The sequence below is a fragment of the Triturus cristatus genome, chromosome 4_2 (assembly GCF_964204655.1).
Source record: "Triturus cristatus chromosome 4_2, aTriCri1.1, whole genome shotgun sequence".
In the NCBI taxonomy this organism is placed as follows: domain Eukaryota; kingdom Metazoa; phylum Chordata; class Amphibia; order Caudata; family Salamandridae; genus Triturus; species Triturus cristatus.
This window is the reverse complement of record NC_140586.1, coordinates 169704566-169727651: the sequence shown is the minus strand read 5'-3', so window position 1 is coordinate 169727651 and position 23086 is coordinate 169704566. Positions and strand designations below refer to the sequence as shown.

General features: G+C 39.8%; 1 protein-coding gene across 11 annotated transcripts in view; it reads left to right on the top strand.

The window, feature by feature from the left end:
• Positions 1–23086, top strand: part of STAT6 (signal transducer and activator of transcription 6) — a 760203-nt gene that overhangs the window by 555289 nt on the left and 181828 nt on the right. For all 11 annotated transcript variants that reach the window (XM_085600982.1, XM_085600983.1, XM_085600976.1 and 8 more), the window contains 2 exons: positions 3284–3367; positions 5193–5363. In XM_085600982.1, the coding sequence (XP_085457108.1) occupies positions 3284–3367; positions 5193–5363 (255 nt within the window). The remainder of the gene's footprint in view (positions 1–3283; positions 3368–5192; positions 5364–23086) is intronic.

The window sequence follows — 23086 nt, the reverse complement described above, 5'->3', positions numbered from 1 at the left end:
AAACCTAAACCAAGCTGCCTCCAAAAGGGGGATGGGGGATGAGCCAAAGCAATCGTTTAAGCAAGCTCAGATTCTCCAATTTGCTAAAGTTATGCTTATTGTAAACTCTTTTGTCAAGAACATTAGCAGCGTCCCTGAGAACAACTTATTTGAATTAAATATTCTCATGTGACATGCACTTTACCCGGTAGTGTAAATGTGGAAGGCAGTCTGAAACCGGTGGCATTGTTCTTGTATTGATAAGGAACCTTGTGGAAATAGTGCCTGAGTCTTATTTTCCTAAAGATCTGATAAAGTTACATTACATCTTAATGTTATACAAGTTACGTATTACGGTTTGAACAAATGACAAGCCTTTGGACAGGACACGAAGGGGCATATTATCAAGCCAGGCGATAAAATTATCGCCGCTTTGGCGGCAGAAAACTGTCGCTAAAACGGCGATAATGGGCTTAATAATATGCTCTATGGAATTCCAATTGAAGCCCAGGTTAAATGTGAAGGACATCTAACATGGGCTTCAATTGGAATTCCATAGAGCATATTATCAAGCCCATTATCGCCGTTTTAGCGGCAGTTTTCTGCCGCTGAAGCGGCGATAATTTTATCGCCTGGCTTGATAATATGCCGCGAAGTTTGCCTTGGGTCTGGGCTTGTTTTGATAGATTAATCACTGGGCTACAGTTTTGTTGCTCTGATTGTGATTTCAGTAAGAGTTGCTGTCCTGCCATGTGTTGTACTGATGTCTTGTCCGAAGTTCCTCATGGGTTTCTTGTGGGTAGTATCTCCCTGCTCTCCATCCCCTGCATTTACCCCTGTTCTGGCCAAGGTCCTGGCCCCTGCCCATGGTGGATCTTCATCTGTTGTCCGCTAAAAAAGGTCACTGGTGGAAGTTCTGAAAATCTTGCACAGATGATTGGACCCATGTGCTGGGTTGTTCGGCGTCACTATCTGTGCCACTGCATATGGATGAATCGGAAAAAGTAAAAAATGTATGAGGAAACCGCTTGCCTCTATCTATGGAACGTCTTGGGGATAATAATCTTGAAGGTAAGGATAGGTTACTTTCTTGTAATAGTTTTTAATGCCCTTAGCTAATTTGTCTGATTGTTTTATCCTGAGTGAAAATTTTAGTCCTGTGATGTCTTCACAAGTTTCTCAAGAGCTTTCCTCACATTATTCAAAGCTTCATCAAATATCTCACTTTCAAGGTCTGCTATCTCTTTAATCAGTTTTTTCACGTATTCTAGAGCTGTGCTCACCCCCAGCACCATCCAGTGCCTGGAGCAATTATCGGTCACAAAATTGAAATTTTCTTTATATTTGGGATCGTCAACAAATACTGCAGGTTCGTTTTTAACTTGTAAACCAACAGGAATGATGTTTGACTGTGAATACTTGGTCAATAAATGCCAAAGTAACTGTGCCCGCACCAATTTCTTTTTTAATTCCTCTAACTTGTTTAGTTTCTGTTAAGTATTATTGACTGGCACTGGTGTGTTTTCAAGGAGCCCAGACTTCCTTTCTACTTAACGTGACCACTCCATTTTATGTTGGGCTAGTATCACCCTTCTGGCATCCTTACAGCATTATTTGCCCCCATTCCATCCCTCAAATGAGTAATAGAGACTTGGTTGTTTGGACCCCAAGAGGGTGCACATTTTTTATATTGATCGCACCAAAAAACATCAGATAGACAATCAGCTTTTTTGTGGGATTCTGCAAGGCAAAGACGGGCAAGGCAGTGTGATGGATTGTTCTCAGCTAAAAGATCCGCTACACACTGTCAAAAAAGCAGCCACTAAAGGACTTACGGGCTCATTCCACCAGCATTAAGGCTGCTACCACTGCGCTGGTACTCGGAGTGCTAGTCCTGGACATTTGTCAGGCGGCTAGGTGAGATTGGGTACTTATCTCCACAAAGCAAAACTACCTTGACAGTCATGTCCTTTGAGAGGGGGACATTTTGCCCACCCAGCCCTGCAGAACACTTGTGTCTGAACCAGTTCACATATCTCTACTGGGAGAGTTACTGCTTTGGTATCTATTCACAAGGTAAAGACTCTGTGGTTGGAAATTGGCACCTTTGGCAATGATCTTTCTGGAGTCTAACTAAAGATTCCTCATGGGTCCTACTTCTGGGAACTAGACTCCTTTTCCACATTAAAAGGTCCCAATTTAGAGATCTGTGCACTGGGTCATGCCAGTCTGCCGGTAACTATGCATCTGAGGGCATGGACAGCCTAAGAAAGCAACTGATGTCAGTGTGCATGGGTGGCCCCACTTCTCACGTACTGCTTTAAAGTTTCCACATCCGGTCTGATGCCTAGGGTATTTTGACAAGGTAAGTAATGCTGTAGTTAGAGAGATGTTCCACCAGGAAAATTGTTTCCAAAGGTAAGTAACTTATTCTTCTCTGCAGTCTTGTCCTTGCACATGATGCTCTGTTGCTATCACGGTGTAGTTTGGGGTAGGTGCTGTGGTTGAATTGTGCTTTTGTCACATTAGGTGTAAAATTTGGAAATATTTCACTGAAAATGTGGTAAGTATTTAGCACATCCATAGGGCTATAGGGGGTCAGTGCTCTTAGATATAGGGTGCTCGTGTTTCTGTACAGTCATTAGCATTTCATAGAACCGATTTGTTGCTTCCAGGAAAGTAGTCATTGAAGTGTTTATGGTTATCTAGCTAACGACATCAAAAACGCCTCTCGCCAACATCTCTAGATCATTCTGTTCAAACAGATTCTTACAGGACCAAGCATTGGGAAAGCCAATGGCTCTGGCTTGTATTTTGAGTCTTGACTAAAACATTAAGAAAATTCATGCTATATAGAGTGCATCTTTGAAGCAAAGAATTTATTGTGTGATGATTCAATGTGCATAGAAAGCATTCTTTAGGAGGCAGAAGGCTACAACAAACAAGCAGGAGACGAGAGTGAAATACCCATCTGGGTGGAATCAAAGGCTACTCTGTTTATATTTTAGAGCATTAGTAACAATAAGAATTGTCAAGCCAGACCTAAAAAAATTGCCTAGGCATCTTTATCTGTATTAGATATTGGTTGAGGAGGAGGGGTGGGTGAGCTCCTAATCCTCCTCCCAAACAAAGCGAAGTGTCCAGAGTGACTTTGTAAAGGGTAAGCAATTACCGTGTATTGACAATCTTCACCACCATCCTAAGTTATTAGCTGACCTTGTTGGGTGCTGGTCACTCACTTTTGGTAAAAGTGCTTTTAATATGTTTTTAAAGAAGCTTAATGAAGATTGAATTTTTACTTCAGGACATATGTAAGAGAGAACCCCAGCAGATGGTGGAGACATTCAAGGGCATTCTGGAGAGGGAGAAAACAGCTGTTATCGAACAGGTAAATAAGCTACAATACCGCACATTCATTTAATTGAAACATATAAGGGTCAGAATACGCACCAAAAACTATATGTTTGAAAATATTACACTTTTTATACATTGTTATAACCTGAATGTTTTGAAATATGATTTTTATTCTCATTTGAAAGAATGCATGTAAGAGCTGGTCACCATGGTATCCAATTTCAGGATCACATTCTTAAAATAATTGGGCCTTTGTTATGAGTGACCATGAGTCTTGGTAATTCTGGGGCAGGAAAATAGTGAGGATTATAGGTTTTCAGGGAATAACAAGTGGGATTCAGTGTTTCTGTTCCAAACCGGACATATTTTTACCAGAGTGTCACAGAGAAATATTATTTCTCTTTGTGGAAATCCAAAGCTTACAATTCCGATGGGCCTGATAATGTCAGCTGTTGAGACCATTGGAATTTACAGCCCACTCATAATGAAGGTCTTAGTAATTAGTGATAGCGCGGCCATGGGCACCTTTTACAAGTGACCCTTTTTAGGCCTCACTCCCACCAGATAGCAGAAGCTGTCTATTTGTAAAAGACCTATTGTGTACATACAGTCGGCTTAGAGCCCACCCATTACTTACCATGTGTAAACTTTATTGTCACGCTCACGTGCTTTCTTCTTTTTCGATGGCTTGCCTTCCTCTTCTTGTGTCAGTCACCCTCCTGGAGCATTGTTAACATTTTGGTCGGCATATATGAATCCCTCCACTGCTCACTTTTAGGGAACTACTTTTTTCTAGTTGTTTAAGCACCCAATGAGTGTGCATGTGGTTTTTATTTCTCTCAAGTGTACTTCTCCCCTATTAAATACTTGCTCTCCTTGTTGCTCCCTCCCTCATGTGCTGCTCTCTCTCTCTCTTTCTCTCTCTCTCGTCCGCTTCCTACCTCAAACTCCCCATGCTCTATGTTGCTCTCTACCTCGTGCACTTCTCCCCCAGCTTCTTTGTTACTCTCTCCATGTTGTGCTGCTCACTTGCTCTCTGATGGCACCCGCCTTCCTAAAGCAGCGTATTGTGCTACATTTCATTACTTTGGGTTAAAACCCAACACAAATAGCAATTTTTGTTGGATCGTAAATACCAATCCAAAACTTTGCATTGCGGCAGCTTTCAAAAAGTAACGCAAACCTGACATAAAGTATTCATAAATCTGGGACTGTGTGCCTGCTCTCCACTGTTAACTAATTTTTAGGGTGGGCGGAATGTCTGCGAAATGGGGGAAGACCGCAAATAGTCAAACGATGAGTTTTCGATTTACATAGGTTACCTGCTAGGCAATAATCAACTCCAGCTTATCTTGGTTCTATTCATTTGTCAGGCGTTGACCGAAATGTGCATGAAGAAATCACAGTTCTTGACAGTATTGATGCTCTGGGGCTGAAACCCCACATGGTCATCCTTGCTTGGTGCTCATTCGGCATTTCGGTTGATTATTCTGAATTCTGAGTTAATGGGGAGAGTTGTTATTATGCAAGACAAATACAAATATTCGGATGGGCCACTTGGAATACCGACAAGCAACGTAAAAGTCTAATGTTTCATTGAGATGGCAGTACATTGTCCATTAATAATTCCAATTGTCTCCTTATATCTAAATCTGGATTCTGGGCATTTCAAGCAAATAGTTCACGAAGGTAATGCCAGTTTTATATTAGTTACAGTAAATTGCACATAGATTCTGAGGTGAATGATGAGGTTGAACATACAGTTAAATGCTAAAACTTGAATTATTTTTCAATGGACTAAATCTTCCTCCGTTACTTGGGTCTTCCTTCCCTACACTGGTCCTTGCTTTTTCCACCAGTTCCGCAGCCTGCCGACAAGTTATTGCCTGAAACAGGAAGAACTGAAGTTTAGGCTGGAGACCCAGAATCTGCGTCACAAACTTGGCGAAACACAGGCGCTGCTAGACAGGCTCGGACAGGCAGCTAAAGTGAACAAGTCCTCATCACCAGACGTGGAAGGCATTAAGTTGGTAAGTTTGCCCTGCTGGGGTTCTTTGCACCAATCAGATTTTGCGCTTTGGCATAAAAATCTATTTCTTATCATTTTTGCTAAAGTTAGATCAACTCATGACATTTCTGGACACATCTTCAACATCATTTCTTTTTCTGCACAAAAATATATTTTGGCCGCCTGTAGAATGTTTTATTCCATAAGGTATTTTACATGCTTTGGATATAGAGTAATTCATCTAAATTCATGGGGTTGTATGGAATTGCGTAGAGGGCTCACAGAATTATTTATAAAATCACAAAATGAATTTAAATATGTGTAAATTTACTTATATGATGTATAGATTATTTCAGAAACACAGAGTTCCTAAAAAAGAGTACTGAATAATTCAAAAAGATAAATGTACTTACCTATAACTGGAGGTATCCCGCTTTCATATGTTTCATAGATTCCCATAGGTTAAATGGTGCCCAGTGTCAGATTGGGGATTCCAGATCTAATGATGGGGAATATTCCAAGCCTATGAATGTATGAAAGATCCGATGCTGGAGAAGAAAAAATTACTTACCTTTAACTGCAGTTCTCCTGTCTTTCTGTTTCATAGATTCCCATGCTTGAATCATTCCCTGTCTGCAGACTGGCAATCCCCAATTTAACAATGGGGAATAATAAAAGCGTGCAAATCTATGAAATATCCAGTATTGGAGAAATGGGCAGGAAGTTGGCAGGATTCGTTAAAATGTGCACTCAGTTATTAAGAAGGGCACATACTTATTGACAAATCCAATTTGCTAGAACTATGAAATGATTAATAAATGCAACACATTCTGTGCATGCTTTCCAGAGTATACCATAGGACTGAATAACAAGGACGCATGGGTGACGGCTCAAAGAGCATCTGAGGGTGTATCAGAGAGATATGTGACAGGCAAGACAGATGTTTTTTGAGTTTTCAAGCTGAACACTGAGTCGTCCTTTCCACGTAGCTACTTATCTGGCTTAACTGTAGTCTTTCTGCAGCTTCAGTTGAAGCCACCTTACTAATCAATCAGAAAATAAGGCAGTGCTGCAGGAGTGATGCAGATTTTTCTACTCTGTGCCAGTATTCCCTGTGAGCATCACAATATCATTGCTCGATGTCCTCATTTTGACTTGAAAAATGTATACAGGAAAGAACGTGGACAAAAAAAAGTTTTATCAGTATATTATTGTGGAGGCAAAAAATAGAATTGTGTAGATTTTGATTTTTTTTCTTTTATGCGAGACAAAGCTGCGTATTCTGTGGTGGGTCATCACCTTTCTTCTGGGGTGGTTGCGGAGTATTCAATGTTGCCTCTATTCCTTGCCTGTTGCTAATCTTTTCAAACGTCAAATGTTTATTCCTCTATGGTAAGTAGACACCACTACCTTCCCCATTGCAGAGCGTCATCCTGCCCTTACCTCTAAAACAATCCACCCCTACCTCAGCTAAAGCGTAATTTTTATGAAACGCCTCTCTCCTATTTCCTTTCAGCTGGTGTGAACTTCTTCTACAGATCCTCTACTGCAGTGGCTCTTAACCTTTTGACTTATGAGGACCCCTACTTAATCATTACTGTAATCCAGGGACCCCAACTGAATAATCATTGGAAGCCTGGGGTCGCCCACTGAGTAATTACTGAGAGCCTAAGCAATAATGATTAAATGTTTTATTTCATTCACAAACAAACATTAAAAAGTCACAATTTTAATTTTAATGCAAAGTTATGAGCTTTTCTAAATTCAGTTAAGGCCACCCATCATCCATGCTATATCCTGTTTGATGCACTTGCTCTGTCCTACGAATCAATTTGAGGATAGCAACAAAATGTTGAGCTTTCAATTTCAAATTACTACACATTTAAAAACGTTTTTAAATTTTAAATTCGGATTTTTTAACACTTTATTAATTTGTTAGTATTATTTAATTTTCTAAGCAGTCACGACGCAGATGAGTAGGCTTTGTGGACCCCCAGTGGTACCAGAAGGAATGTGTAACAATGCAGCATAATGTTTAGTCTAATTTAATTTCTGGGCAGTATCCAATGAAACAATGGGAACAAAAGCACATATACCTGTCTAGTTTCTCTATTCTTGAATCCCAGTTGGCTGTTACAGTGGTTGGGGTTTTTGTGAAACTGCAAACCACAGTTAATCCTGAGGGCAGGAAGGGAAACATGATTCTAAGATAGTCTTGCCAACAAACGTGGCAAAAATGCTGTGTTGTGGAACGTTTCCGTTCAATAGAACTATATGCCTAATTTGTTGGAATCACCTTAGAAGGTAAAATTGAAGAGCTATACTCCATTCTTGTGCTTATAATGGAAGAGACCTGTATAGGAGTGCAAGCTTGGTTTAAACATACCCTGAGCCATATTAATCTAATTTGTAAACCATATGAATACCCTGCTATACGCAGAGTCTTAAAGTTCTCTATTTGATTGATAGCCACTGAAGTGAACTGGGAGCAGATGTAATGAGGCACCCTGGGATGTTATTGCACTAGTCCAGCAACGTGACAGGCATATGCTTGCAATAATGAAACTAAACATAGCAGCAGGTGTCTATCTTGCAGAGATGTTGAACATACTCGTATCATTGTTATACAGTTCCATCATGGCCACCACATTTAGAACCAACGTGGATTGGTTAAACAGTGATTCTCTATGGACAATGGTCTGCCTATTAACGGAAAGTGGCCACATGGGATGTGGCGCACTGCAGATGAAATGAACAGTAAGCCAGCGTCCTGTTAGCACTGATTGGAGAGCTATGCTTGTATGAAAAAAATAAAATAAAAGGAGAAGAAAAAAATGAAAGGGGAACTATAAAAGGAGGAAATTTGAAACTAAAGGACTGGTCAGTCAAACCTGACACTGAAACACACTCGTTTTCGGTGGATGTACACATGTGACCAGAAAATGCTGTAATGCACAGGGCAATATAGATAATGACTAATGTGGCCTGCACCTTTTTTTTAAAACATAAAACAACAAACAAAGCGTGCACATGCCCACACATTGCCATCAATGATAGTCACATGTGCATAGCTGTCTTTCGTATGATGTGGACTAAACCATTACCCCATGCAGTACACTTTCATGGATGGAAGCAGAGTGTAAATGACACTCAGACAGACAAATGGTGGAAAGGTGCTCACCAAAAGGCCCTCTATGTATCTATGTGAATATATATTTATTTTTTAATGTATGTATTGTTTAATGATTTTTAATTTCTGGATCCTGGCAGATAGATAAGCCTGAAAATAGATGATAGGATGCAATTGTTTTAACCCTAGCTGCCGATAGTATATGATGCTCAAAGGCAAAATTTGGTGCACAGGCTCAGCTTATGCTCTGCCCCAGTAGCATATAAACTGGCTGGTGCGCCGTCGCAAACCAGGCCCAAACTGCACAACCATCCGTTAAAGAACCAGAGTTCAAATTAGTCCAATTAATCTGTAATATTCAAAATTTTATTCTGCTTTTCTTTAAAGTTTTTTAAGCTTGTACAGAGGCAATGTGATTACAGTCTTCAAATGAAAATGAAATGACCATCCAGGCTTAAATCCACAGTATGTCAGAATTCACTTTTCATCTTGGGTAACCGTACTGATATACCCAATGCATTTCAGGCATGACGCCCTTCATCAGAGGTAACTATAATAAAGGAAAAGACCCATCAGTGACCAACCGTAATCTCATAACCGTAAGCATAAATCTAGAGTTAAACTATACATGACTTGTAATTCATCGGAATAGCACACAAAAAACACCACCAAATCATTCTGTAAATATTTGCACTACTGAACTCGTGTTTGGTTTACAACAAAAGGATTTTCTTAGAGAAAGCAGAATCATGATAAAGTACTAGAAGTTTCCACTACTACGCGGTGACAAAAAAATCAACTCTGCTGTGCTAAGCAGTACTATGTAAAAGCATTGTGAAAACCAAAATAAAAAATATCGGACATAACCCAACAATAGACTCACTGTGTAAAACAGAAATGTAATTAAAATCTCCCAATGTAACAATGCCATAACCGCCAACATAAACACCTGAAATATCTTCCGTGAAACAAACAGATATGTGCACCAGACAAGCTGGTCGTGCGCTAACACTGCATGGACACCACAAGTGAAACCCATCATTTGAAACAAGCCATGAGATTCAAACTTGAACACGTGACCTTGCCAGAGAATATGTATGACAAAAAAATACTCAAACTCCAGTGTTGAGACGACCGTTGTACTCCATGTTGTATCTTAAAAGTGATGCAACCTTGAAATTGTACTGATCTCAATGTGATTAACTATGAATGCACTTGTGCAAATAAAACCCAGTGATGTGAGATAGATAAGCCTGCCAGGCCTTCCAAAGAGATTCTAGTAAGAATTATTACAGTGCAAACCGTCTACCCCCAGGGTTTGTCAGAGACAGTAAACAACAACAAAATTCTTCCCTACAAATTTAATCAGTAAAATCCCTACATGCAGTCTTTAATACAGAGACATAACAATCCACCCCTAAATACCTATTGACTTTATCAAATGTGTTTCACACTACATCTACTTCCTTTATCGTATCTCTGCGAAATAACCAGATCAGAAGTACAGCATCTAAAAAACAATTCCTAGTTAATCAATCAGGCATCTAGCTGTTATCATGGACCTGTCACCATAACCTACTCAGGACTCCTGTATTGAGATCAAACTTTCCCACAAGTCAATCATCAGCCATACAGTTACAAAAGTATAAACAATTATGGCTGGCAAAGCAAAATACTATTTCTCCAGGCAAGGGCTCAAAAGCATTCTGCCATGCAAAGCTTCCATACCCGTGGTTGAGAGCAACCAGCACCAAAACACTTATCGACTACAGTAATCTGTGGGATTCCATGTAATTGAAAACCTGTCAATAGGCTTTATTTCAGACTAATACCAATACACCCTTTGGTGCGTATTGACTTAAACATATGCTTTTCATAATCAACATGTTAGGCCTCTTGTCTTTATCGTATTGGAATAATATTACAAATTTGTACAAGATTACAGTTGTCAAAACAATACAAAATCCATGCTGACAGAGCCAATTAGGGATTACTAAATTGCAAATCTTCTTTCCCCATGGCTTGGTCAGGTAACTCACCAACACCAAAATCCTTGCCTACTACTGTACTCTGCAAGTTTCTGTGTAACAAAACACCTGTGTTTAGGCTTTAGCACAGTGTAATAACAATCCACCCTTAAAAGCCTGTTACCTTTAACACATGATTTTCACATAAGTGAGTGAGTCCATATCTCACCAAGGGAATCTGACATTCGTTTTACCAGTGAACTGATCAGGCCTATACCCTTTACCATTGTTATGACCCTATGTCCAACACAGGCAAATATCTGCAGAATTTTAGTTGGCAAAACAATATACAACCCCTGTCAATAAGGCCTTGCAAGAATCTTCACAGTGAAAATCTTCTACTCCCAGGGTTTGTCAGAACAGGTGACCAATACCTAAACCCTTGCCTATGATGGTAATGTGTGACTTTACATGTAACAAAATACCTCTCCACAGCCTGTAACATGGTGGAATAACAATTCACTGTTAGAAGCGTAATGGCTTTAACAAAGGTTTTTTCACAAAAAAGCCATTCCTACTGCATTTGCCAGAACTTTTCATAATAAGCAGCCCAGATCTATGTCTACTGCTTTAACTTTGAACTGCACACCAATCAGGTCTATAGCTGGTATTTTTACGCCATAACTAAGTCAGGCCTACTCTAATGAACCTAAGATTTCCCACAACGCAACCATGAGGCATACAGCCATACAATAACAAATGTATACAAAGTTACATGTGGCACAGCAAAATACTACCTCTCTTAAAAGAGCCTAACAGGGATTTATCATGGTGCATATATTCCATCTCCACTGTTTGTTTGAGTGGGTCACCAACACCTAAAACGTTGCCTACCATGGTAATTTGTGTGATTACTTTTATCAAAATACCTACCAACAGGATTCTGCACCGTGCTGTAACAGTCTATCGTTAAAGACCATTTGCCTTTAACACATGCTTTTCACAATAGGTTGGCCTGGCCTCTTGACATTGTCATAATACTTCATAATAACCAGATCAATCCTATGGAATCTGACATCACTTTTTCTAACTAAGCGATAGGGCCTATTTCCTTTACCAGTGGCTTTACACCTCAACCAACACAGGCCCATTCACATAGACTGACAATCATCATGCATATAAAATTACAATCATTAAGTTAACTCTTCATTTTAATATTCTCCCATTTGAAAGTATTCAGAGACTTCATTTTGTTCTCACATTCCAATATAGAGTTGACATGGACGGTTATTTAAGTGTTAAATACCTCACTGCTTCGGTTCTTCACCTGTGTGCCCCAGACTGAGACATAAATCTGAATCCAGGACTGCTCAATATCAGGCCCTTCTATATGGAGCCTGATGATAATAATGTGAAATAATGTAAAATAAACACAGCCTTACCTTAACTTTAAAAGGAAAATTTGACCCTGTGCTTCTTTAAAAATGAACTCAAGAGTGCGAGCTACTCTAAAGGTGTCTGTCAGCTACTTGTAGCTTGCGATCGACTGGTTGGAGACACCTGAGCTAGACCAACTGCCTTTGTCATAATGTTTCATAATAAGCAGACCAGACCTATGGCATTGGACATAGTTTCCCAGTGCACCTTTCAGGCCTATAGCTCGCCACCATAACCAGCGGTGGCCTACTACCTTGATTATAGGCTTTACCACTAGGCAACCTTCAAGTACACAGTCATAAAATTAGAAAGGTATTCAAAATTACAGATGCAATTTCTCCTTAGAGGGCCTAACAAGTATACTCACAGAGAAAATCTTCTATACTCATGGTGTGTCACAGGGAGTAACCATCACCAAAACCCATGCCTATTACGGTAATCTGTGAGATTCCATGTAACAAAATACCTATCTGTAGGCTTTAATATAGAGTAATAACAATCCACCTTTAAGTGCATTTTTACATATGAGCATCACAATAAATATGTCATGCCTTCCTCCTTTTTCGTGACATTTCAGGATAAACAGGTCAGGTCAATAGCCATGATCATTGATTGCCAAAATAACCAACGCAAGTCCTGCTGTGTTGAGTATAAGTTTTTCCACGAGCTAAAAAGTGTAATACAAGCACTCTTTTAGTGGAAGCACACAAATTCAGTCCAATTGAATCCTGTACTGTCCATATAGATTAGTGTAGTCCTGGACATATTATAATGCTTTCAAAGACACAACTGAACTCTAACGTTAATGATGGAAAGGGACTGTACTGCGGTTGGAAGATAACAGTACGTCTGAAAACTCTCTTTTAGTTTTATTACATAAGGTCTGTTGATAGCTGCAGTATCAGGCCAGACCTAAAAAGGCTAAGGCCATCTTTTCAGAGAATAGAAAAGAGGAGAGGACAACCTGGAGCCATCAAAGAGTCTAGAATGTGCTTTTGGTGATTGTATTTATATGAGAATGTTGTTGAAGAACCCATCCATATTGCATTCCTTCTGTAATAGAGTTGGGGTGGACCTATTTGGCTTTGGAAATTCTTAACATTTAGTTTTATTAAAGACTAGATTTGTGTTTCATACAATACAAAGTACAAACAGAATGACACATCCTAAGAATGCCTTAAACTATGCAAAGTTCTTACAGTAGTGCAAAGTGAGGCCCTGTACTGTGGAAATTCCAACACTTATTAGATGTTCATGCTCAACGGAGCCACCATTATTCCTTGCTCCTCACAGTGAAGCCCAGACATCACAAGTAACATTTCTCCAAACTCAGGGAACCATTATGTGGAGTACCTCGGATGCAGATAACTATTGATAGTCCCTCAGACATCTTCATGGGTGGCCAACTCTAAACTCAATTCTTGTCCTCCATCTCAGGAGCCCAGAATATATAGCAATTCTCATTTCAAAATCAGTATAGTACAGAAGACTAGTGCTGTCTTTACACTCAAAGTCATCAAAACCTTCTTATTTGCTTCTTAATTCCTTTTCATTGTCTCTGCACAGTTTTGAGATTATCAAGGTTGAGGAGCCATGATGTAGTGCCGTCCCATTTCCCCTTTCGTCTGACCTTATATAGCACCCGTCACCGGCCGTCTGATTATTCAGGTGAAAAATAATTGTGGGCCCCCTTGTTCTTTAAGACCCTGGATCCTGCTTGCTTCTTAGTGTGATCTGTATTGCGCCTACACATCCCAGAAGGAATATCTTGGCGTAACCAAACAGGTCAGACCAAAAAAGCATAATCAAACAATAAATATTAACCAGTTAAAGTTGAAAAGCCAAGTTTCCTGAAATGTGTGAGACTCAAAATTAACTGCAAGTTCAAGGTGAGGGCAATCCAGTGAGGGGCGCCGGATGAGTGTAAGAACGGCTTTCCAATCTGGCCCCATACATACATCGCATGAGGATAATAGCCAGCTTGGCTCATCTAGGAGACCTATATGGTCTATAAAAGAATACTACCCAAGTAGTGTGGGCCCACTGCATAGAGGGATCAGTGAACATAGCAGAGCAAATTAAAAGTGGCCTGATGGGGAACAGGTAGCCGATACAAGGATTTTAATACAGGGTATGAAGGTTATCTTTTAGGTAAATTGTAGATCATGCGGGGAGCAGTGTTCTAGATGGTTTGCAAGCAAACAAGTAGTCGCCGTGCCCAAGTCTTATAGCCCTGGTGACTAATAATAAGTGCTTAGATAACGGTTCTTTGGCACTGAATCGCCAGGCAATTACAAATCCTGCCTAAGAGTTGCAGGATGCCATAGCAGGTCCCATATAAAGAAGTCACCTGATCCTTCATAGAGAGGATATTATCCAATGTAATACCTAGATTCCTAGCTGAATTCTTAGGAAGGGGACATGTCCAAGTGAATTCATCCACCAATTATTTGAGCAGATAGTCTACTTTCCCAAACTTTATAACCTTTGTCTTGTCCCTGTTCAGTTTCAAGTAGTCCTGCATCCATGTGACAACTAATAACAGGCACTGAACAAGATCTCTTCTTATAATTTTGACATTTTCTGCAATCAGTACAATTATGTGTCTATCGTCTGTGTAAGATACAGTGTCAATGCTCTTGGATCTTACTATTGCTGGCAACGAGATCATGTAAATATTTAAGGCGTCAGATTCAGTGACGATCTCTGAGGGTTGCCAAAGGTAAGGGGTGCAGGATCTTATCTGAACGGGAGAAGATGGATAGATTGTGTTCTACCTGATGGAAAAGACTGTAACAACTTGAGAGCTATCAAGTATAGACCAATATTATGCAGTCAATTTATTAGCATGGCATGGGATATGACATCAAAAGCCAGAGAGAGGTTGAAAATGATGAGGCAGCAGTTCTGCCCGCATACAGTGTTAAAGTGGTGTTATTGGTCACAGCTAACAGTGTGGTTTTGGTGCTGTAGTCGTCCTAATCCCTGATTGAGAGATGTTTAGCAGTTTGTTCTACTTTAAATAAAGTGATAGCTAGGAATGTATCAGCTTCTCAAAGACTAGTCAGGTATGGAAGTAAGGAGATTGGGCAATAGTCATATTTAAAGGATCTACCCCTGGTTTCTTCAAACGCGGAAGCACTAAGGCATGTTTCCAATCGTAAGAGTACTGTATTGAGCAAAGGGAACTATTAAACAAATCTGATGCATAAGAGCTCAGCAGAGTTGCATTTGAGGAAAAAATTTGATAAGGGTAGGGATCTTCGAGCGATCCCGACTTAACTTTAACCATTGTTTTTCCCACTGTTTGTATCGTCAGTGGTTTAAGAACTTCACGGAGATAGAAGCTGTAGGTTGGGACCTTTCCATATCAGACGGGACCAAGATTAAGTGGAGTGCCAAAGCAAGAGTATATGTTATTATTTATATCCTTCAAGTGCAGTGTCAAATTCAAGCAGAAGGCAGAGGATCCTGGAATAGACTGCCCACACACAGAGGGATGGGCCAATATTTTCATTTTTTGAAAGTTTTTTTTGGTTGGGGAATTGTGATCTTAACCACCCTCTATTTCCATGTGACCTGCCAATGTTCTGTCCACTTTAATGAGAACACATTTCACCCCTCTGATCTCTTCAACCTTAGAGGACATCCCTAGAAATCAAAGATGCTGTGGCCTCGCACTGCTGTTAGTTTCATTTATCCCTGACTCTTTATTTCAAATAGCCTGGTTTAAATTGTTCAGCTTAGCTTCAGTTTCACCTGTAGTTCTCTATTTTCTGTATCATTTCCAAAAGAACATATGTGAAAGGTGAGCAGCTTTGGAATGGAATTTGTGGCAGTCTGTCAGACTGGAAATGCCAGATGGCCAGCTTGAAAGGGCAAGTGTGTGGGCTATTCTTCATGTTCCTTTCACGGTCTATAGGACCAAAAACCAGCTACTTACGGGTCTATCAAGCTGGCCCATCAGTCAGTGCCAACCTACCCGAACTTTCAGTGCTTCACTGAATGTGAGGACGAACTGGGATGTTCTAATCCATAGGAGTCACCACCATGTGCAAATAAAGATCAGAACAAGCCTTTTTGCCTTGTTTTTCTAAACCCAGTGACATTTTCACTCTTGATGAGTGGCTGTAGTACCAAAGGTAGGTAAACCAATACTTTTGCTAGACCTCCACGAAAGGCCAAAAGATGTCTGCTATTAAATCAAACTATTTGTGGCAACTAAACTTTTCTCTGTGCAATATTTGTGAAGAGAGGCGTTTTCCCTTCACCACTTCACCTCCACTTGGCAATTTACCTTTTGCTTCTTCTATTCCCTTTTGTGTATTCCAGCCGAACACTTCCTTCCTCCACCAAACACACAACCTCCCAGTAAGGTGCCTGGAGACACAGTCCTGGCCTGAGGCATGGTTGGAAGGGACTGACCTCACCTGTATGGGTGGCGACTGGGTTGAAGGTGCCTACTGTGGATGGGGTCCACAGCTTTGCAAATCCATCCACTCTGGACCTGAAGTCCAATCACCTCCCAACTCACTGCCTATGCTGTTCTTGCCTTCATCTACTATAGTCTGGCTTGTCACTCATTTCTCCTCATTCACCTTATTTTATGTCTATTATGTGCTTTCTCATTACGTCCTTTCTGCGCTCCTCCCTTTTGCTTGCCTGTCATCCTCCAATCTGATCATCTTAAGTTTATTTATTTAGAGTTTTGTATAGCGCGAACATAACCCAGTTGGGTATCAGAGCGCTTTACATACGGTTGCGGCAGACATAGGAAAACAGCTAGTGGAGAGACATCAAGGAAACAGTGGGACAAAATACGAAAGGTTCAGGATAAAATTAAAGCGGACATAGGAAGCAGGTTGGGTGAGAACGTTAAATTGGGCAATATACAACAAGAGCAAACCAGATAATATGGCCGGCGACAGAGGGTCGCAACAAGTGATATGTGTACAGTAAGCTAGAGGCAGGAGTAGCAAAGCATCTAGTTCAAGGCATTGTTCATTAGTAGAGCTTTAACTTCCCTTTTGTAGGCAAGTGTAGAGGGAATCAGTCTTGTTTCCACTGGAAGGGAGTTCCAGATTCTCGGGGCGATGCCAGAGATTGAGCACTGGTAGGTTTTAAGCTTATTTAATTTTTTGGCTTGAGCAGCAGTGTGCCGGTGCTTCTTGTGGACCTGGAGCCCCCGATAGTTCCTGCTTGTTTGTTAGGTAGAGTGAGGTGTTGAAGTGTAGTGCTCTATGGGTCATGCAAGCGATCTTTAGTTGGATCCTTGCCTCAAAGGGAAACCAATTGAGCGAGTTCAGGTCCGGCGATATGTGGTTGGTCTTCTTAGAACCCGTGATGAGTCTATTAGCAGTATTTAGAGATGCTCTGATGGGGGCTAAGCTGAGTTTCGGCAGTCCGCATAGAGTAGCACCGCCGTATTCTAGTCTAGAGATGACAAGTGCTTGCACCGCCGATTTAAAGTCGTCATGGGGAAGCTAGGGTTTGAGTTTTCTAAGGATACAAAGTTGGAATTTCGCTCCTTTGGTCGATGATCTGATGCGGTCTAGCATGTTTAGGTTCTTGTCTAGCACAACTCCCAATGATTTAGTGGAGTCAATGATGTGGGGTGTGCAGTTGAGGTGGTGAGGTTACAGAGATATTTCACAACAGTGGTGGATTGCCTAGCATGTGCAATGAGGAGGAATTCGGTCTTGAGGGATGTTGTTCCAGATCCTGGGTGCAGAGATGGATGAGGCCGGTTTCCTTGTTTTGTAATTTTTTACACTTGTTTACCTCCATTATGATGTTGTCCTAGCTGCATATGTGCCCAGAGTAACTTGTGAGGACTCCATTGTACAGCTCACCACTTACTCATGCAGGGAGATTCCAGCTTCCTCAGGGTGGAGAAACAGCAACTAGTCAGTTATATACCATGTTTTTGCCGCCTAAGACTGTATGTGAAGGTTCAAGCATTCCATAATCTTCCTGCTCAGTTCAGCCGTACAGACATCCACCACCAGTGATGAAACCACCCCTGGAGCTAATGAATCATAACATAATCCCTTAGGTTCCAGAGACCCACAGGGAAGTGGTATTCATGAACTGACATCAAGCCATTCCCCTGTTTGTTTGTTTTCTAAATGTGGACAAAAGTGTTCAGCGCCCTACCAAACCACAGGGAACAATTTCACATCATTCATATATGGACAGGATGCCATGCTGAATAATTGTCTCCAGTTGTGCATGTTATCACTGAGCTGAGAAGTCTTCTCTCCCATGACATCACTTCAATAGAACAAATTCCCTACAAATCAGTGTGACAGTTCCACTTGATCGCTTATCGCAATTAGGCCTTCTCAAAAAGTATCTGTGTGATTAGAGTAAAGCCTTGAACTCTCATGCCTGGTACTTACCTGGAAATTATGTAACATTCTTTCTACAGAGGAGTAGACCTTATAAATCACCTGCCTGGTTTCCCATTTAGCAACCTGATTATTCCCGCTTCACAGGAGCAGTGCCTTAAAAATTACTTCCTGTGATCTCGACCATACCTAAATATGGTCCCTGTAGGGAAAGGGGTGGACTGGTGTCTAAAACATTTCTTGCTTCACTTGCCCATCCCTGTGCATTCTCCCTTCAGACACTCTCAAGCTTGGTTCATCTGTCTAGTCACAAATGCTGTTATCCCTTATTTCATTTGCTGAATATAGCAGTGTCCTCCCTCAGGGGCCACACAACAAATGTAATTCCAGCATGTGGAGGGCTTTTCAAGAGAGTATTGTAACTTTGTCTGCCATGCTTTGCATGGTTGTACTGGATTAGTTAAGATTCCATTACTGTGTCAAGTCCGCTGACTGTATTATGGCCAGTGGCTATTCTGAAACATGTTAACAGGGTGTAACACGTGTACACAAATGGTTATAAGACGCATTTGAGTAGCTGCTTTGGGTTCCTGATCAGGGAATCACCTTGAACTCTCACATTGTTCCTTTCAATGATACCTCACCTCCAAGAACATTTCTGAAACTTCAGAAACAGTGACGGATCAAAGATAATCTGTGGGGTTGCGATCTCCAACTCACATTCACCCTTTATACTATACAGTTGCTTGACAGAGATGTTGATCATAGATACAGTGGAGCGAGTGGCACTTCTCAGTTATGAAGAGTAGTTCTTGACTTTTACTTGCTGTCATTTTCTAGAAATCTACAACTGAAATTGATTATCTAAACTAACTGTAAGATTCTCACACATCTAAACTGCTTTGCATTCCATTTGTGTTTCAGTTTTATTTCACAATAGAAATGATTTCGTTCTTTCAAGCCTTGTATTAAATCGGCTGTTATAACCTGAGAAAATTACTTTGGCCAAATTTGTTCAAGACCTTCCAGTGTGTAGTTTGAGCTAAAATGGAAAGTAACGTTTAACATGTTTGACTTAATCTACCTATTATGTATTACTTTTATAATTTTGTTATTATGATTTATATATGTGTACTTATAAGTGAGCATGTATAAAAACTAAAGAAAACAATATGTATGAAGATAAACTTGGAACTCAGGGTGGTGCATCAAGAGCTTTAGGTACAGCTAGACCTGTTCTAGTTGTGTTGGTTGTATGACAAAATATCTGACACAACTGTATTGCAATGCAAAAATATTGCCATAAAAAAATACCAAGGGGAAAAGTATTAACCAAAGTAGGTAAGAATATTGAATATTAAAGAGTATATTAGCTTTAGAAATATATTAAATATATTAAGCTTAAAAAAAGATATATATATATACACACACACACATATATATATATCATCCCAAGGATTCACTTCGCAGTAAATCAGTTAGCACGCACTCACAGTCTGTTGAATTATCCCAATTTCTTTTATTTTTCTTTCAGTAGATCTCCAGTATCAATCAACCAACGCGTTTCGCCATCCACCGATGGCTTGGTCACGGTTAGCATTGTACATTGCATTTGCCCAATAAAAACATTTGTTGTTAGTCATGTGGGTGTTGACGTCACACCTTCCTTAACACATGGAATTCTGGTATATGTATTTTTCCATACGTTGTTAACAAAATGTTTGCAACTACAACCAATCGTCAAAATGTGGGTCCCTTGCCACTGTTTGTGTTTTATTTATAATAGAGAACCGGTTCTCAATGGGTTTCACCGGGAACCCATTATTTGGTAATTAGCGTTTCACCGAATATATGCAAGGTTACCCCTTGTGTTAGTGAGGTACCCTCTAGTGGGTTAATCCTCCCAATAATAATGTAAGGACAGATTGATTTGTGTCCCCTCTAGTGGGGAACGACTCTCGTCGGTTTAATGCATGATAGTTCTTGCTTACTAGAAAAAATATGCCCGTATGGTGTGGACCAAAGAGTGAATTTAGTATGTATTAATTACATGTGTGTGTTTTTTTTTGTGTGTTTTTTTGTGTGTATATGTTTTTTTAACTATCAGTGTATGGGTTTTGTGTGACTAGATTAATGTGACTAACAAAAGGTTAAAATTTCATTTATGCTTAAAGGCCAACTTCCTCTCCTGTTCACAGGTATCACACTAGTTAAAACAGCATTGTGAGTCAATGTTTCTACAAGTGGACATACAGTTCCTCACTTTGATTAAGGCCCCATGGCGTAAAGGTCCTGAAATTAAGAATCTGGTATGATTCTCTCCGTCTTAAAGTCTTTTCCCGGTCACCCCCTCTTTCATGTAGGGGTATAGTCTCCAGGGCATAAAAACATAGGGATTTCCAATCTCCTCCATGGTTGGTCTCCATATGTTTTACCACAGCGTTACTCCTGTCTTTGTTGACTGTGGCTCTGACGTGTTCCAAGATTCTTTTTTTGAGTTCACATTTCGTGCTTCCTATATACTTCAACGAGCATGGACACTCGATTACATATACCACAAATTGGCTTTTACATGTGATTAGTTCCTTTATCTGCCACATTTTTTCGTTTGGTAATTTTACTTCTGTTGTATTTTTGGCGATCTGACAAACTTTGCACATGTGGCACTTTTTAAAGCCTTTCGTTGTTAACCATTGTGTGCCTTTCTTTTTAGTTTGATCTTGATGATGACTATGTATCAGTTTATCTCTCAAATTCTTTGCTCGGCGATAAGTAATTTGGGCATGCTTGCCCACAATTTCTCCCACAGTCGAGTCCAATTGTAGAATTTTCCAGTTTCTCCGCAGAATGTTCGCTATTTCTTTTGATTCCTTGGAATAATCCAAAATTAAACGAATTGTTGTATTTTCAGAATGATTCACATTCCTGTTAGTTGGTTTAAAGATCTTCTGCCGGTTCACATCAAGGATGTCCTCTCTTCTTTTTTCATAGGCTCGCTTCCAACATCTTTGGATATTTCCTTTTTGGTATCCTCGGTGTGTGAATCTATTAGCCGTGTTGTTGCTGTGTTTTTCCCATTCTTTTTCTTCCGAGCAAATTCTCCGTAAGCGCAAGAATTCCCCGTATGGGATGTTGTTCTTAACCGAAGATTGGTGAAAGCTAGTTGCATGCAGTGTTGCATTTGTTGAAGTTTCTTTCCTATGCAGCGTGGTTTCTAATTTGTTATCCACGATGTAAATTTCCGTGTCTAAGAAGATCACCTTTTCCTTGCTGATATTGTATGTGAATCTTATGTTTGCTTCTGTAGAGTTAAGAATTTTGAAATATTCCTCAAATTCTGCCGTTGTCCCATCCCAGATTATTAAAAGGTCATCGATATATCTTAACCATTTCATTACTTTGTTGACATATTTATCATTCTGTAATTAATACATACTAAATTCACTCTTTGGTCCACACCATACGGGCATATTTTTTCTAGTAAGCAAGAACTATCATGCATTAAACCGACGAGAGTCGTTCCCCACTAGAGGGGACACAAATCAATCTGTCCTTACATTATTATTGGGAGGATTAACCCACTAGAGGGTACCTCACTAACACAAGGGGTAACCTTGCATATATTCGGTGAAACGCTAATTACCAAATAATGGGTTCCCGGTGAAACCCATTGAGAACCGGTTCTCTATTATAAACAAAACACAAACAGTGGCAAGGGACCCACATTTTGACGATTGGTTGTAGTTGCAAACATTTTGTTAACAGCGTATGGAAAAATACATATACCAGAATTCCATGTGTTAAGGAAGGTGTGACGTCAACACCCACATGACTAACAACAAATGTTTTTATTGGGCAAATGCAATGTACAATGCTAACCGTGACCAAGCCATCGGTGGATGGCGAAACGCGTTGGTTGATTGATACTGGAGATCTACTGAAAGAAAAATAAAAGAAATTGGGATAATTCAACAGACTGTGAGTGCGTGCTAACTGATTTACTGCGAAGTGAATCCTTGGGATGATATAATACGGCATGGCTCGGCCACAGCACTGCACCGGATAAAGACGCGCCAGGGGTCCTACGAACGGAGCCGATTTGGGGTGATATATATATATATATATATATATATATATATATATATATATATATACATAGCTAGACAGAAAATACAAAAATAATATCAAATTAAATTTTATAACTTTATAACGGAAAATAAAAACATATTCTTTAAAATAAATTATAAACTAATACTAAACATAATAAATAAATAAAATTATGGAATTGACATCAATAATCAGTTACAAATATTACTTATAATTAAAAGACTGCACAAAAAAATGTAAAATACACATACAATATTATTAGAAAACAAAAATATATATACACAATTGAAAACATTTCAATAAAATAGCGTTTGAATTAAACCCCAGAAAAAAAGTTAAAAATAAATATTAAAACAAAACATTACATTAGAAAATATACTTGTATGAATCACATTCACTATTCCCATTCCAAAGTGAGCAATAGAAGTGAAAGTTTTGGACTTTGTAAGGGTCAGATTTCCTATCCCCACTCCAGCATAAGCTACAGTAAAGAAAGTATTGGACTTTGGAGGGTTAAATTTACTATACGCACTCCGACTTAAGCAGCAGTAGAGAAAGTATTGGACTTTGGAGTGGTTACATTTATTACATTTATTATTCCCACTCCAATGTAAGCAAGAGTAAGGGAAGCAATGGACATAGGAAGGCTCAGATTTACTGTTTCCAAACCTCAATTAATATATATATGTGTGTGGATAAATGTGTGTGTACACACACACACACACACACACACACATACATATATATATAATAA